The 16,267-nt window shown below is 40.6% G+C and overlaps 1 protein-coding gene across 2 annotated transcripts; it reads left to right on the forward strand.

Moving 5' to 3' along the window:
• The first annotated feature begins 2,034 nt into the window (after positions 1–2,034).
• Positions 2,035–14,776, forward strand: LOC128500313 (acylamino-acid-releasing enzyme-like). 2 transcript variants are annotated; one of them, XM_053469425.1, is made up of 22 exons: positions 2,035–2,109; positions 5,338–5,467; positions 6,746–6,872; positions 7,136–7,226; positions 7,646–7,721; positions 8,382–8,542; positions 8,799–8,936; positions 9,231–9,322; positions 9,415–9,455; positions 9,540–9,661; positions 9,832–9,892; positions 10,489–10,586; positions 10,671–10,725; positions 10,957–11,045; positions 11,130–11,268; positions 11,992–12,075; positions 12,509–12,589; positions 12,678–12,766; positions 13,098–13,288; positions 13,406–13,508; positions 13,617–13,723; positions 14,342–14,776. In XM_053469425.1, the coding sequence occupies exons 1-22, from the start codon at positions 2,101–2,103 to the stop codon at positions 14,445–14,447; spliced, it is 2,190 nt and encodes a 729-aa protein (XP_053325400.1). In that variant the 5' UTR covers positions 2,035–2,100; the 3' UTR covers positions 14,448–14,776. The 2 variants fall into 2 exon arrangements, with proteins under 2 accessions (XP_053325400.1, XP_053325398.1); XM_053469423.1 differs by lacking the exon at positions 2,035–2,109 and adding an exon at positions 4,899–5,003.
• The last annotated feature ends 1,491 nt before the right edge of the window (positions 14,777–16,267 follow it).

Consider the following 16,267-nt stretch of genomic DNA (forward strand, 5'->3'; position numbering starts at 1 on the left):
TTAAGCATGTAGGCAAATGACCTTGAGAATTCGGGCATTTATTATTCATAGCTGACAGAACGTCTGAGTACTGGAACACTGACTGGGGTGACATTGGCCTTACTTCCAGGACACACATGCATAGGACATACCTGGCGAATAGCGGTGGCGTCCTGTAACAAACCGCTGGCTCTGTTGTGGTAGTCATCCACGTAAATGATGTCCGACGCATGTGCATACCTGGAGCAGGCCAGTGACGTCACTGCAAGGCCTTTCACCCTGTTCCACACCTACCTGGCCTTGGATAAACCGGGAAGTAAGGTATTTAAACCTTCAGTCTGACATGGCCCCTATTTGGTGTGTCTCCGGTATTGTTCCTTTGCGTCATGTTTGATGTTTCTGACCAAGTTATCTCTTGAACTTTGTGGTTCCTTATTTAGCCTAGATGTTCCAGGTTTTCTGGTTCTGACCCGGCTGGACCTCACCCTTGTCTTTTGGTTTGGATCCTGTTCACGTCCTGCACTGGTTCTGACCCGGCTTGTGACTTGGCTCTTGCTGGCTGTGTGGCTTTAGACATTACTGATTTCTTGCTCCAGACTGATCCGCTAGTTCCTGAGGTTCCTACTCCGTATCGTAACTCATATACATTTCACTTGCTACAGACCAGTACGTTAAAGAAGAGTGCAAACCATTTTTATTACTAGTTTCAGATTAAAAATGCGTGTCCTACTTTAACATAACACAATGTTTTCACACAGCTGTATAGTAGCCAATTGTATGACTCCTTATCATACTGCCATGTGATGAACAATAGCATGCCTCAGTCTTTATCACAATGAAAGTCTAAGGAAGGATAGACTTTATGAACATTGCCATAAAGAATCAGTGTGGCCTCCGAGCATGGAAGGACTCCTAAGATATCACATGACTGACAACAATGGCATCCTCCAGGTCTGCAGATAAAGGAAGTTTATTGGAATAAAATTACATAAAACTGTATTTGTCAATGCCGCCTACATTACTGTTTTCCATGGGACTCCACCTTTCCGTTCCGTCCTGCAGTATGTATAAATTAGTAAGGAGTTCACATGTAGCAGACACTACAGAACAGAACTTTACATGTGTTGGTCAGCAACAGAGGCAGATTGGTCCGGGGAAAGGGAGCAATTGCCCCCTGGGCCTTATGCACAAAGGGCCAAGACGACCTGTACCAGTCCACTCATGGGACGCGGGGATGCAGTAGGGTCATATAACGTGATGTTACATGACTCTAAGGTTAAAGTGAGGTGTTAGTATGCATGTGTGTGTGAGAGGACAGTATGTGTGCACCAGTGTATATGTCACTTACTAGGGAGAGAAAGGGACCGATTGTAGCCAATTGGCTTTACCTGGCCCCGAAGGTCTCTGGCCCCTCCTCATCAGCAACATGTGAAATATGTGCATGTCCTGGGAAAAAAAGGCTACCGTAAACCCAAGTAGAGATAGCCAACACTCGGGACATAAACCTGGTTGTCGGGTCTCTTATAATTATACGTTTGCAGTTATGAACCGGTGACCTTACAGGTAAAGTTGCAATATGATCCTGGGCACAAGCTGCCATTAAACACACGTACGGCGATGAGAAGCGATTTACTGATTGGTCCACTTCTGTATATAAGGACAAATAAACCGTATAGATGTCTGACTATAAAATAGTTGGGGTGCTGCCATCCCCACCAGCATAAACAATCATACATGTGACGTCCATGTTGCTCATGCGTGACATTTCCTCTTTTCGGAGTGCAGAACACGAGTTCGTCTTATAAGACGAGCTAGTCCCTTGGCACAGTTTGTGAACCTCCCACTCCCACGAATACGCAATCATAAATATATACTCATCTATTGCCCAATACTTGTAAAACCTGATGCCACCCCGTGTGCCCGCCACACATTCCCCAAAGAGTTAAACTGGAACCGTTCGCTCAAACACCTGTTCCACTGTTTGCGTGTACATTAAGCCACGCCCCATTCGCATACACGGACTTGAGACAACCAATCAGTGTCCTCGGGACTTCCGCTGCCTTCTGAAGGATCGCTAAGCTCTGGTTTACGATTTGCATTGCTCCCTGGACTATTTACATCATGGCGGCGGTAAATGTGAGTACCCCTTGTCAGCAGGGCGTGAGCTGTGTTACTATGGAAACTGGGCTACTTATGAGGGTCATTCAGGATCCCGGGTGGGAGAGGTAGTAAGAGAGCCAGGGATTGGCCTGGCGCGGTACCTCATTGTGGGCACACACCTGCTTTGTCTGTTCTATGGCTAGGAAACCTAAAGTTAGGGCTTGTGGCCAGTGAATGTTTAATACTTCCTGGTCACTGTGGTGTGGCTGTGTTGAGGAAATATGTCGCATTTTCTCATATACTCTCTGACTGAGGTACCTCCTAAACCAGCAGCACAATGCAATGTTGGTTTTACGAAATAGCCGGACTTTGTGATAAATATGGTGACACCAAAGCCCAAAGCAAACTGTAACCAGTTCAGTGTTTACTTGTGAAAATGTGGCATCCCTTCCCCTGGCTTAGGGTGACCCGATCTGCCCTTTTATGAGAGAAGGTCATGAAAATACAGGGTTAAAAGAGAAATTGAACAAGTGTGATAAAGGTCACTGCGAAGGACACAAAAAAAACGCCTAATGTGCCTGTAACGAAATGTATAAAAGGAGCAAACGGCCCTCCATTCGTGTGTCTGTTGCGTAGATCACACCATCATTTCTGATGGGTTGTCCCCCATGTTTACTCGGAAACCATCTTATTCTCATTGACAGATCTCAAAGGTGTTTATACAGGTTTGCATATCCTCGCCCTCATCTGTTTTTGCTCCTCTGACCATTTGATAAATATATTACTAATTGGGTATATTTTATTATATTATAATATATATCCGATATCACTTTTCTATCAGAAATCTGCTTATTTTGAAGATCCATCCAGGGGATCTTGGAGATAAAAATCAGGTGAGGCCCCTGGGACAACACTATACCAAGGGTCCCCCTTCACACATGTATCAGTGCATTAACACTAATGGCTACCAAGTAAGAAAACTTCATACGTCACATTTTTAAATTCACATGAGATCCTCACAGCACCATTCAGCATTGGACTGGAAATCAACGGTCGGTTGTCTCCCCGTGAATCGTATTTAAGGGAATCACATACAAAGATAGACTTTGTTCCTACAAAAACTAAAGTTATAACATGTAACTGAATATGTAAACAACAAATTATTCATCAGAGAACATATAACACAAATAAATCTTGACATGTGTCACGGTAGCAGAGGTTCTGCTTCTTTCCTTGTGCTGCTGAACTGATATACGCAGGCATTTAAATATATACACACACACACACACACACACACACTGATATGCAGCCCCTTAAAAGACATGGCCACATCTGTACACGCTGACTTTTTTTATATATATATATATATATATATATATATATATATATATATATATATATACACACACATACACGAATCTGCATATAGTAACTTTTACAGTAACTCTGAGCCTTGTGTTCTTTAGAAGCAGAGAGCTTCTATTCTTACTCACTGCGACCTTTGACCACCAATACTTATTGGTGTCAGCAAATACCCTTGTTGCAGGAGGGGGTCCCATGCACTAAGAACCCCCCACATCACCCAGCCCAACTAGCACCGTGTCCCTGCTGTTCAGGGCCCATCACCTCTAAACCCATCACCTCTGTTTTAGGTACTTTTTAAGTGTAGTCCACACACCTGATATGAGGAAGAGACCTTGTTATTAATCTGCATGGTAGACATTATTTGGTGTAAATGCTGGTGACAGTAATTATCCAATTTAAGTGGGTCAAAATGTGGATTTACTTTATGTTAATGGAGGTCTAAAGGAGTGGTAGCATGGCTGTCGCAACTAATCGGCCTAGAAGCCCTCTGTAGTTAATCACTCGCTTATTATTTTATTTAGTGGTGTCCGTATGGAAGCGGCTAGCACTTCATTCTGGTGTTTCTTACTGGGACATGCTGAATTTCATTGTAAAGAGTCTCAGCAAAGTTGTTTGTTCTTGTCCGTTTTATTATACTCGCGGTTGGATGAGAGGGGTAGGGGCTCATAAATTAAGAGTGAAAAGTTTGACAAAGAAAGCCTTTCAGAGCTGGCCTATATTTCATTTTAATCTGTATAGAGTTTATTTGCTAAAGCAACAGCTGTGGTTTCAACTCCTTGACTTTTATAATACATTATGAACGACCAACCCCAAGCAGGTTCTGCTGCAGGATGATCTTGGCTGTAACTGTATAATGTATAGTGAAATCAGTGAGAGTTTTCAGACCTTTGAGCCATTGACTGATGCATTATTCTGGGCCGGCTCAGCCCTTCACAGTGTAGGAATCTGCCTGTGTAGGCCCTTCATGAATAATAACACAACACTCTTAACAACCCCCCTTATTGAATGTGTGTACCTCTAATTGCGCTCTTTCATATGTTATGCAAACAAACAACAGCTTATTACTTCATTTGAAGATTTAATTACATATAAATAACACAGATAGTTTGTATTGCATCAGCCTATCGGCGCCTCCCTTTGTGTTCCATGGACAGAATTATGAATGAGGAAAATTTTACTTGATTAAAGAATGATTTATTTAATAATTGATCACATACTCACATCATCCTTCTCTATTGTTAATTCTATCTAATCGTATGTCCCATTTTTATCCCCCATTGTGCCAACAAAATGTCTCGGTGGTGGGAACCAAAGGTCCCTTTTCTATATCGCATTATTCACAATATATTATTACCTAAAGGTCATGTGTTCACATATCTGCTGTGATTAGTGACTCCATGGCCCCTGTAACAGAGTGGTAGTGAGAGCATCAATGTATACTCCTATAGGGGTTTGGGAGAGGGGCCATCGTTTGGATAAAGAAATTGGCACTGAAACAGCAGATCTTGGTTCAGCAGCGTCAATACATGGTGACAACACCCTGTGGTCCTCTTTGTCAGGTACAACATATATGGATTTGCATGAAATAGAAATACCGGTAATGGACGTCACGTCTATAAAGCACTCACCACGTTAACAAGTTGGTTTAGTGATTATTTAAACATTTAACCACCTATTGATGGATAGGTTTGAATTCTCCGGGGTAAAATAATCAAGAGACTTGTCTTTTTAAGTGGCCCCTTTAAGATTTCACCTTGATCTTCAATATTAACCTGCACATATGTCCTGTACGATTTCTGAATACTACTCTGAAATGATCTTCTGTAGCGCTCAGATTATAATTTGGTTCTTGCACTTCGTGTTTTTATTTTTTAAATCTGTTTTTCTATACAGTTCATTAGGGACCCCAAAGAAATTGCCTCGTTGTATCGGGACCTCAGCCAATTCCCATCACTTTCCAGTGTTACGATTGGACCGGATGTCACCACACAGTACGGGGGCCGATACAGCAATATCTACACCGGTAAGGAATAACTCATCACTCTACACTAGTTTTTCCTCATGCTGTACCATCCTCTGAAATGCCTCGCTTCTCTCCTTTTGTTTCTCCTTTTGTTTCCTCACTTCCTTTTTGTTACATTATGCACTACTTGTTATGTCCTACTTACTAGATGAATGGCACTGCTGTATATGATGGCGCTGCATAAATCATTTACTGTATATGAAACAGCAGAAGTGCAGGGTGGTTCATTTTATACATGTACTAACTTTTGATTAACATTATGCATGTAAAACGAAAGCTGTAGCTACCTAGTTGCTAGTATAACATAAGGTCAGCAGATTTGCTACAAGGTACTGTTAATAAAAGTAGTAATAAAAGATTTACAACGTTACAATACTAAGTAACTATTCTTTACCTACCTGTGATTTTGAAACAGTAATGGCATCTTTATGTCAGCACTCAACAAACCCCAGGAGCAGGGCAGCTACAGTTCCATAAAATGTACTTTTAGCTTATTTTAATTATTTATTTTGCATAAAAATCTATGGAGTTGCAGTTCTCGGGGTTCCATAGAATGTCCCTTTCTCCCTAAATAATATAGAATGGATTGGTAGCTAAGTGGTCTTGCACTGCTAATGTAGAATGATGGCTGACGTCAGGGCCGGCCTAACAATGGAGCCGAGTGGGGCAACTCCTCCAGGCGGCACTTTTTTTTTTAAAGCCGAGAAGAGAGAGAGAGAGGGCGCCGAGTGGTTTTATCTTACCAAGTTGTCAGTACCCGCTCAGCGCCCCTCTCTCCCTCCTCTGCGAGCCCTCTAGCTCGGTCTCTGTGCCGGCTTGTAATGTTGAGTGCCGGAAGATGACGTAATTTCAGGCGCTCAGCATTACAAGCCGGCACCGAGACCGAGCAGGGAGACTCACTGCAGGACTGCTGAAAGGTAAGTACGGGGTGGAAGAGGAAGGGTAGATAATGGGGGGGCGGCAGGGAGAGGAAGGGTAGATAATGGGGGGGGGCGCATTTTAAACTTCGCCCCAGGCGACATTTTGTCTTGGGCCGGCCCTGGCTGACGTACGCTTCAAGCTTAGTTGAGCAGCTTTGCCGTATAACTCTGTTTGAATAGTTTGCCTTGAAGTGTGTAAAAGTTTTGTTGATGGTGCTTGCACTGAAGTAAGATTAGTTGGTTCCTTACTGTGATGTTCTTTTAGATGCAAATTAACATATTGTATATGATCTCCAATGAAATGTTAATAACTTTGGTTCTTCATCACCACCCTTCTCGATACTTTGTCCTTTTTCAGAGTGGTCGCAAAGAGACTTGGATCGAAATGAGCAAATTAGGTTTTGCCGGCAATACATTGTCTTCCATGATAACAACACTATTGTGTATTCTGGAGCTTGTGGGAATGGCTGCGAGATTAAGGGCGAGTAAGTAAGGGGGATATCTGAAAACATGGGTATTGTGGAGACAGGGATGATCACATTAACACCTTGAAGTAGGTAGAAGTGTTGTATAGTAAAGTTTGTACCCTATATATTGGCAATGCATATAATAATAATGAAGGAAAAACTTTATGGAAGTAGTTTTCACACAGGTTGCTAATAAGCCTAGACTAGAATTTTCCTGCTGAGGTTATCCAAGTTTATAGTACCTTTTGGATTCCACTAATATATAAATATGTTTTCTACAGGCTTCTAAGCAGAGAGTCTCCTTCTGGAGCATTGAAAGCTGTCCTGCGAGAGACCAAGAATGAGAAGGGTGAGAACTCCCAGTTTTTAGAGGTAAGATAATTGGATCCATGAGGTCTGTTATGAGGGGAGGACTAGTTCTACAACCCTCGCCCCCCCCAAGTGATGCAATGTAATTAATAAAGCTTAAAAAGATAAAAGCTTATAGTGCCTTCAGCTACAATCTAACTCAAGTTCTGATGTAAACTAAGTTAGATTTGCAGTTTGGAATCATGAAGGGTTCTACTTTTATACTATAAATCTTTTAAGCAATATATATATGTGGTAACTTCTTATAAAATAGGTTCCTGGCCTTTGGTTGGGAATATCATCTCATTTACACAATTTGTTTTAGTCTATTTTTTGTGGAGAATTACTTAATACTGCTAGGATTCATGTACCTTAGTGATTGTTTCATCATTTATGTTTCTCAGGTGAATTTGTTTTTTTTTTTTCTCTCTCTCTTTATTCAGGTTTGGGAGAAGAATCGCAAAGTGAAAAGCATCAACCTGACAGCCCTAGATAAACATGGGAAAGTGTATGAGGATGGTGAGGGACAGTGAACATGTGCTTGATTCATGAGAGTCTAATACACAGGGATTGCAATGATGTGTAATTCTCACATTTTCTGGCAATGGAGTTAGCAAGGGGCTAACTCTACCTTCAACTTCTTAACTGTGTCTTTTATATTAATCCCCAATCCACCATAAAATTAGTCTCCCCCTACATTAGTTTTGTGAGTCTCTGGGGTCTGTTCACTAAAGGACAAAATGTGGTTTCACTTCCTTCACTTCACTGTTCATAATGAAGGGCCAACAAGCAGAGTTGGCACTAGCCCCGTGTAATGCATAATTTAATAGGCAAAATGCCTTTTAGTGATATCTCACAAATGTAACTATGCATTATCCAGTGCCAGCCAAGCTCTTCTCGCAGCAGAATTTCATTGGGCGTGGGCCTTCATGATATATAGTGAAGTCATGTAGATGAAACTCTCCAGCAAAGTCTTCCACTTACTTTAATAAATAAACATCCGTGTCACAATTCTGTCTTGTCTGTATATGCTCTCTGTGTCACTTGTAGGATCTTTTTTTGGGAAGCATTTTTTTAGTTCCCTGAGATAACTGTAGCTCTCTGTCCTTCTGCGTTGGAGCAGTCCATGATCATGTCCTGTGTCTAATAAATGCATCTGTGTCTCCTTTACCTCTCCAGAGCAGTTTGGATGTCTGTCCTGGTCACACTCAGAGTCTCACCTCTTGTACATTGCTGAGAAGAAGCGGCCCAAAGCAGAGTCCTTCTTTCAGACATCTACTAAAGAGCTGGGTACTGGAGCATCTGAGGAAGAAGACAATGCAGTTAGTAAACCCATCAAGGTGAGAGAAAAATAAAGAACCCTTATAGCTGGCTGAATCTATCATATGTAGGCCAAACATTCTTCCACACCATGCAGGGTCATTCTTGATCAACACTGAAGAAAGGATCTGACACTTTTCATTAAAACCTCTAATTAGGGCCATTGAGAAATATTTAAAATTAATTTTTAATGCATTTATTTGTTTTGTTTTGTCATCTTTTCTCTTTGTTGAATTGGCAAGGTATACAATCCAGTGTGTTTATCATGCTATGCAGGGTGAACAGTTTGTGCTTCACGAGGACTGGGGGGAAGGACTTGTGAATAAAAGTGTTCCAGCTTTGTGTGTCCTGGATATAGAGAGTGGGAACATTTCTGTACTGGAAGGAATACCAGAAAATATATCACCAGGACAGGTGAGCGATACATTCTGTGTCTCTTTTGGGAGTTATTCACTAAAGAGAGGGTTGGCTAGAGAGTGCACCAGAAGTAAGTGACCTGGCCTACCAAACCCTTATACTGGGCCCTTCAACTTATTGTTAAAGCAGAAGCTCTCTGGGCTCTTCATAATCTAAAGTGAAATTGGCAACGAAACTTTGTGTTAATCTCCCTCTCTAGTGAATAAACACTTTGTGAGTAATTTGTTGTTCTAAGTCCTTTTTTTTTTCTTTGTCCTTTTGTCATCATCTCAATCAATGTCTTATTCGTAGGCATTCTGGTCCCCTGATGACACCGGTGTGGTATTTGTTGGGTGGTGGCACAGCCCCTTCCGACTTGGCCTAAAGTATTGTCCTAATAGGAGGTGAGAATACAGTAGATATAATATAGAGCCTTGAATGTACCTGTCAAGTCCCTTACTGGTTATCATACTAACTCCGCTCTCTCTCTTTCCAGATCTGCCTTGTTTTTCGTGGACCTGACAGGGGGGAAATGTGGTGAGTAGGATCTTGTAACAGTTTACTTTCATATTGCAGGATCTGGTTTTAATGTTATAATCTTTAATTGTGTACCCTTTACAGAGACGCTCTCCACGGACACAGCTTCTGTTTTCTCTCCCAGACTGAGCCCAGACAAGTGCCGCATTGTATATCTAAAGTGTGAAGAGTTTGGACCTCACCAGCAGTGCTGCCAACTCATAATGGTCAGTGTCCTGTCCCTTCACATCTAGTCATTTATTGTAGTTACAAGGAAAGCGAAGAGTTAACTTTAACACTAGAAACATCTGAGAATTAATAAGAGAATTGGTTTATTCGTAGGTATTTTTAAAGTTTTATTTATAAAGCACAAATTATTTATGTTTATTATTTGTAGTATGACTGGTACACCAAAGTGACGTCCACTGTAGTGGATATTGTGCCTCGAAGTACTGATGGTAAGTAAAGATGTTCTACTGTTTTACAATGTAAGTGATACCAAGACCAAATGGAGCTGTATTTCATACATTCAGCTTCTTTAGTATAATCTATATATCTGTAAATTAAGACAACCTGGAGCAGGTATTTTGTGAGAAATTACGTTCAATTTGGTCTTCAAAGGCTGCAATTCCATTGGGCTTTCAAGATGACACATAGAATGTTAATTGTTTGATTGCATGTTAAGTGGAGAAATCCCAAAAACTACAGCACGCTTTCATCCTTTAAAGACTAGGTTGGACAACACTTTCCTATATCATATCTCCTTAGGTGGCTTATGTAAAAGTGGTGTATAGAGTCATGATTATTATGGGTAACAAAACACATTGTCTCAGAAAATAATCATTTCCAACGCTAATTACACCATCCGCAAACTGATTAGTTTGTCTTCTAGAACAGCAAGGTGATGCTCCTATCAGCCTCATGTGATGCTTTAGTTTGATATTTTACTCATTTGGTTATTACTTTAAAGAAAGTAAACATTTGTACCTTCTGTGGGCTGGTGTTCCTTATACTGCCTGATGCTGGAAGCCCTTAATCTTTTGTCTATTTTCAGAGCAGTTTGCTGGTATCTACACTTCATTACTGGCATCCTTCTGCTGGTCTGCAGACAGTCAGAGAGTTGTATTGGATACGGTGCTGCGCAGTAAGCAGGTTAGACCCAGAAGTCAAAGTCTGTGAAGTGTAAAGTCTGGAGCTTACGAGTCAATATAACAATCATTTCTCTGTTTTATTCAGTGTCTGTTTGTTGTTGACATAATGTCCAGAAAGGTGACACAGCTGCTGCCCAAAGGTAAGGTATCTAGAACTATATCGTGAATAAACCCTTCCAAGTGATTATTGAAGAGCAGATCCTTTGAGACAGAATAGTAAAGAGTGCAGCCCTCTTTTGCAAGTTTAAAAAGTCCATTCCCATTTTAAAGTGGTTGCACATTTACATACCTCATCAACCAATCTACTCTTCACCCATTCATGATGTCTTCCATGTGATTTGCATTCTCTTGAATAGTAACTTTTCCCACAGGTACTCCATTGGGTAGCTGGAAGCTAATGGCCATTGACAGAGACCTTCTTGTTGTCACCTTTTCATCTCCAAGCTGCCCTCCTACTCTGGTGAGTTTGCAGAGTTATTTTTAATGTGAAATCTACATCTCCTTATTCATCATTATGTGTTACTAATACTTGATCTCTTTGCAGAAAGTAGGTTTCCTACCTCCCAGTGAAAAAGAAGAAGAAATGACGTGGGTGTCCTTGGAAGAGGAGAATCCTATCCTAGACATCGAGTGGAGCTTTAAAACTCATCAGCCTCCTCAAGAGCAGGAAAACTCTAAGTACCGTAAGTTACAGCTTGTTATTTTACCACAGTGTTTCTTTTTAATGAAATGTCTCTCAATACATTCACTTAATTTATATGAGGAGAGTTACATCGGGAGATGTCATAAAGTTATCTAACAAACACCCCAAGAATCATTAAAAAGTGCTTTTATATGAACGTGTAACCCGTTTCTAACCTACTGGAACTCACAAACTGTTTGTTAAAAACAAAAACAGAGATACCCACTAGGCTGGTTTAGAACAGACCTTTACTGTTTTTTGCACTGTCTATATTATATTTTACCAGTCCTCAGATGGCAAATAATGAAAGGGTGGATTCCTGTGGCATAATACTCTAATTAATTCATGTAGACTTGGCAGCAGGGCTTGAAGAAGCTTTGATCCATTAATATAATACATTTTTGAATAATAAAAATATGCAATCTACAGTATACTGCAGAACAGTAATATTTAAAATATAACTCTCAGGCCGTTCTTAAACGTCAACTCATAACTGTCATGCCATTTTTTAGAATGATTATTATGAATACTAAATGAATTCATTGAAACTACAGATTTTTTTTCTTTGTTGATCAGTGTAATTACTTTGCGGATATTTAGTTTGAAATTTTCCTTTGTGAAAGTTGGTCTAGGTAGCAGTCAATTCCACCCTTCTCCTCACCCACCTTTTACAAAGGCTGCCTGAACTAGCCAACAATTAACATGTTGTATTTCTTCCTTTCAGCTGGCCTGGGTTTTGAATCTATCTTGCTTATGCCCCGGAACATCCCTGCTGAGCAGAGAATTCCTCTAGTTGTACATCCACATGGTTTGTTTGTTTGGTTTTTTTTTATGTTTGTTGTTAGTTGTGGGCAATCTTGCCTATATTTAACTCTTCTTTTAATCTTGCTTTCTAACAAATCTTATGTTCCTTTTTCCTCTTTTCCACAAACAAAACCCTGTCTTAATTTTGATCTATGTCTTTGCTGCTATGTAGCTTTTGCACCAGCGTCGCTGAGTCCATTGGGGTCTCGTATCATTCAAATCTAATACAAAATTGCAGATTCAAAGTTTGAATGTCAGTTAATTTTCTGAAAAAAACCCCTGTATTTTTTAATATCCTTATTTAAAATGTTTCTGAAATCTGTCCCGAATAGTACATTTTAGGCTATTGTAATGTTAAACACTGTACATTTTGTTAATTCATTAGGTATGCATCACCCCATTTCATCTGTCTGAATCATTCCGTCTCTTTTCTATAGGGGGTCCGCATTCTGCTTTTGTCAGCGAGTGGATGCTTTACCCAGCTGTGATGTGTAAAATGGGATTAGCTGTGCTGCTAGGTGAGTGAGTTTCAGTGTTCTTCAGGAGTTCCAGTTACCTGATAGAAAAACAAGCATTTCTCGCTGAATCTCTTTATCGGTTCTATAGTTAACTATAGGGGATCCATTGGATTTGGACAGGATAGCATCCTCTCTCTGCCAAAGAATGTTGGAGAGCAAGATGTGAAAGATGTCCAGGTAAATTACCATAAATATATGACTGGTTATATAAACCTGTTGCATTTTTCTGTCTTTTTGTTTTATTATGTATCCTATACATTAGGTCACAACAAGCCTTTCTTTGCATTTCAACTTTTTATTTAGCGGTAGCTGCATGTATGTGTATCTATTATTTAATGTACTCTGAGAACTGTTGGCAAAGGCCTGTCACTACTGTAAGACTTTTTTTTTATCAGTAGCTGGACTAATCTCTCTATATTATTACTGAGACATGTAACAGTAATGCCTGCTCGATCTGTCAGAATGCTCCTGCATATAAATGCCTTTATACACTCCAACATTTTCACAGTTAGCCGTGGAGCAGGCTCTGCGGGAAGATCCTCTAGACCCAGAGAAGATTGTACTTTGCGGAGGGTCCCATGGTGGATTCCTGTCTTTGCATTTGATTGGACAGTATCCAGGTTACTATAAAGCCTGTGTTGCCCGGAACCCAGTTACAAACCTGCCAGCCATGTTTGGATCGACTGATATACCAGACTGGTAAGACGGCTCCTTACATGGCTTTTCCCACACTGCACAATGATTGCTAATAGTGGTCAAGTCATATTTTATTTGTCAAAAAACATTTTGGATGACAGTCTTCTCTCTCTTTCCCAGGTGTCTGGTAGAATCTGGCATTCCCTACTCTTACCAGGCAGCTCCGGATGCTGCTCAGTGGGGTGACATGTTAAATAAATCCCCGATTAGATTTGTGTCTCAGGTACTTCTTATTCCTCAAAAAACTTACTGTTAACAAAAAGAAAAAGACAGATGCTAATTAATTTATAAATCTAATGCTCCCCTCACATTATCTGGATTCTGTTCTCAGGTGAAGACCCCAGTCCTGCTAATGCTAGGGGAAGAAGACAGACGAGTCCCAAACAAGCAGGGCCTGGAGTATTACAAAGCACTGAGGGCCCATGATGTACCTGCACGGTGTGTTTTCTCTTTTTATATATATATATCTGAACCACATATTGGGGTCAATCATAAAATACCTAGTCAAAGTACTGTATGGAACAGTGGTAGGCAACTGCTAGCATCTCATTGTGGAAGAATAAATCCTTTAATGTGCACATGGTGAGTCTGCATCAAGATTTTAAATCCCTAGACAATGCATTGCTTTTGAGAACACAGAGATAAAGGGACACTTCTGGTCTACTCTACCTGGGCACTGATGCCAACTGATCCATTTGTGCTCATAAAATGTAATCATTAAAATATGCATTGTTGGAAATACTGTGTTGAAATGAAGGAACTGGTCTTGAAAACTAAAATACCATATAGACCGTGTAGATACTCCTTGCTTCTCACCATATCCCTGAGTTCAAGCAACACAGTCAAATTTTGCATAAATGCACATAAAGGTAGATGTTGGAGGAGCAGTGACTTCTAGCCAGTCTGGAAGATCCGCTGGCTGAAGAGGTACTGAAAACCTTAAATGTGCCTTGAGCATTGAGATTGAGGAATCACTGGGTTTTAGTAATAGAGTGTTAGAAACCTCTGATTGCCACCAATTTAACTGCCATTGTTGACATTCTCACCCTCCCGTAGGTTACTGTGGTATCCTGGAAACAACCATTCCTTGTCAAAGGTGGATGCAGAATCTGATGGTTTCATGAATATTGCTCTGTGGATCCTAAAGTATCTGAAAGAATAATGATTTACCAGCCGGTGCCATGAACCAAAATGGTCTACGAATTAGAATTTTCAGCATCGTGGATTGGATAAGAAGAGCTCCTTACACTGAAAAACCGATCTGCCATATGAACAAGCTGCAGGAATGGTATCTGGGGCGCCACTGTGCTGTGTTCTGCTTGTCTGGTTAGCTTTAAGCTAACTGGTTTTCTTGGTGATTGTAGCTTTGTGGCTTAACATTGTCTAATTTGTTATGGGGTAGAATATACTCGTTTCTATTGCCTTTTGGAGCTGTATTTAACAAACAGGACTTGTGTTTAGTACAAAACACATGACTAAAGTTTTTAAAAATATATTTTTTCCATGTTTTAGAGTAAAACATTGCTTTCGGTTAATTAATTGTAAATAACTACCTGCACTGCTATGGTCTCCAACTAGCCTTAAGCGCTGTAGTGTACAGCCCCCTCCATGGTTTTTTTGTTTTTTTGTGCCACTTTTGGCAGCTTGAAGCAGCCAATCAATGGCTGGAAAGCTTCTTTATTGAAATCAGTGCTTTCTGCACACATACCCTGGAGGGAGGGGGAATCTCATTAGACATTACATTCATGAGCCAGGGCTGGCTGGAGATGAGTATAGTGCATATGCTCTATGGCAACCAGGGTATGTGTTTTGGCTAGCACATCTCCTGCAAGCCAAGAAACTGGAGGTCAGGGAAAGAGGCATATGGGAGAATTCTGCTGAATTCCTCCATGTACTTGCAAGGTAAAGTAAATAAAAAATGATGCCCATATAACCGAAATGCAGAACATTCCACAGAACCTATGTTGTGACGCACTGCTGACAGCGTTGATGTACAAGACATAGTTTACATCTTTGACAGATTGTTACTGATTATCAAAGAGCTTCTTCACCTTTCCATTTGGCTAATGCCCATTGTCTCTAATGTACTATTCTGTTCTTTAAACAGCAATAAACACAAAATGTTATAATTTTGTTCAGCTATTTGGGAGGTAATTTCTTTTTTGTAATTTGGACATCTGGTAAGTCTACGCCCATGGCCTATTTTTGAACCCGACCAATCCAATTTACCCTATGAAATCATACTGATGGTGACATCAGTGGGGAAATATATTTACTTGTTACCATTTTTTAAACTTGTTTTAGTAATCCCATTGTGATTATAAAGCTGGGCTCCATTGGCTTGCATGGTTGCCTGCAGTACCCATATTCAACCTGCAGGAGGAGACTCTCTCTTGCAAACGTATTTATTTTTTTTTTTAAAGGACCCTGCCATCTTACGAGAGGCAAAAGGTCTCGCAGTGACACTTGGTACCGCTCTATGGACCTGTAAGACAATCAGCAGGTACCGGTTGGTCCATAAGGGGATCTTGCTATGTTTTCTCTGGCTGTACTGGTACATCTATAGCGGACTTAAGAGGTCTTGTGTATAGCACCATAATATCTTGCAGAGCTGCACAAATTTGTCTTCACTTTAGGTGTTAGTCATTCACTTCACCTTATGACATTTTTCAGCTTTCCTCCCCCATGCTTTCTCCTTTTAGTTGTCACAGGGCCTTCCTCTTCACCTTGCAGGGATGTTTCACAGCTTGGGGTTTCCTGCATCGCTATCTACATCCACCACCATTTCGATGTCGGCTGGACAAAAATCATTCTTATACTGCTTTGATTGCAGCCATATTAGGCTACCCGTTTCATGCAACGCTCCCTACGATCAGAATTTTTTTCTTAGAAAAAAAAAAAAAAAAAATCTTTCAGAGAGTATAAGAAGTTGCTGATTTGTCACTAACCGATGAGAAATATTCTCTGCCTCACAGATGCAGT

The sequence above is a fragment of the Spea bombifrons genome, chromosome 6 (genome assembly GCF_027358695.1).
Source record: "Spea bombifrons isolate aSpeBom1 chromosome 6, aSpeBom1.2.pri, whole genome shotgun sequence".
Taxonomy (NCBI): domain Eukaryota; kingdom Metazoa; phylum Chordata; class Amphibia; order Anura; family Pelobatidae; genus Spea; species Spea bombifrons.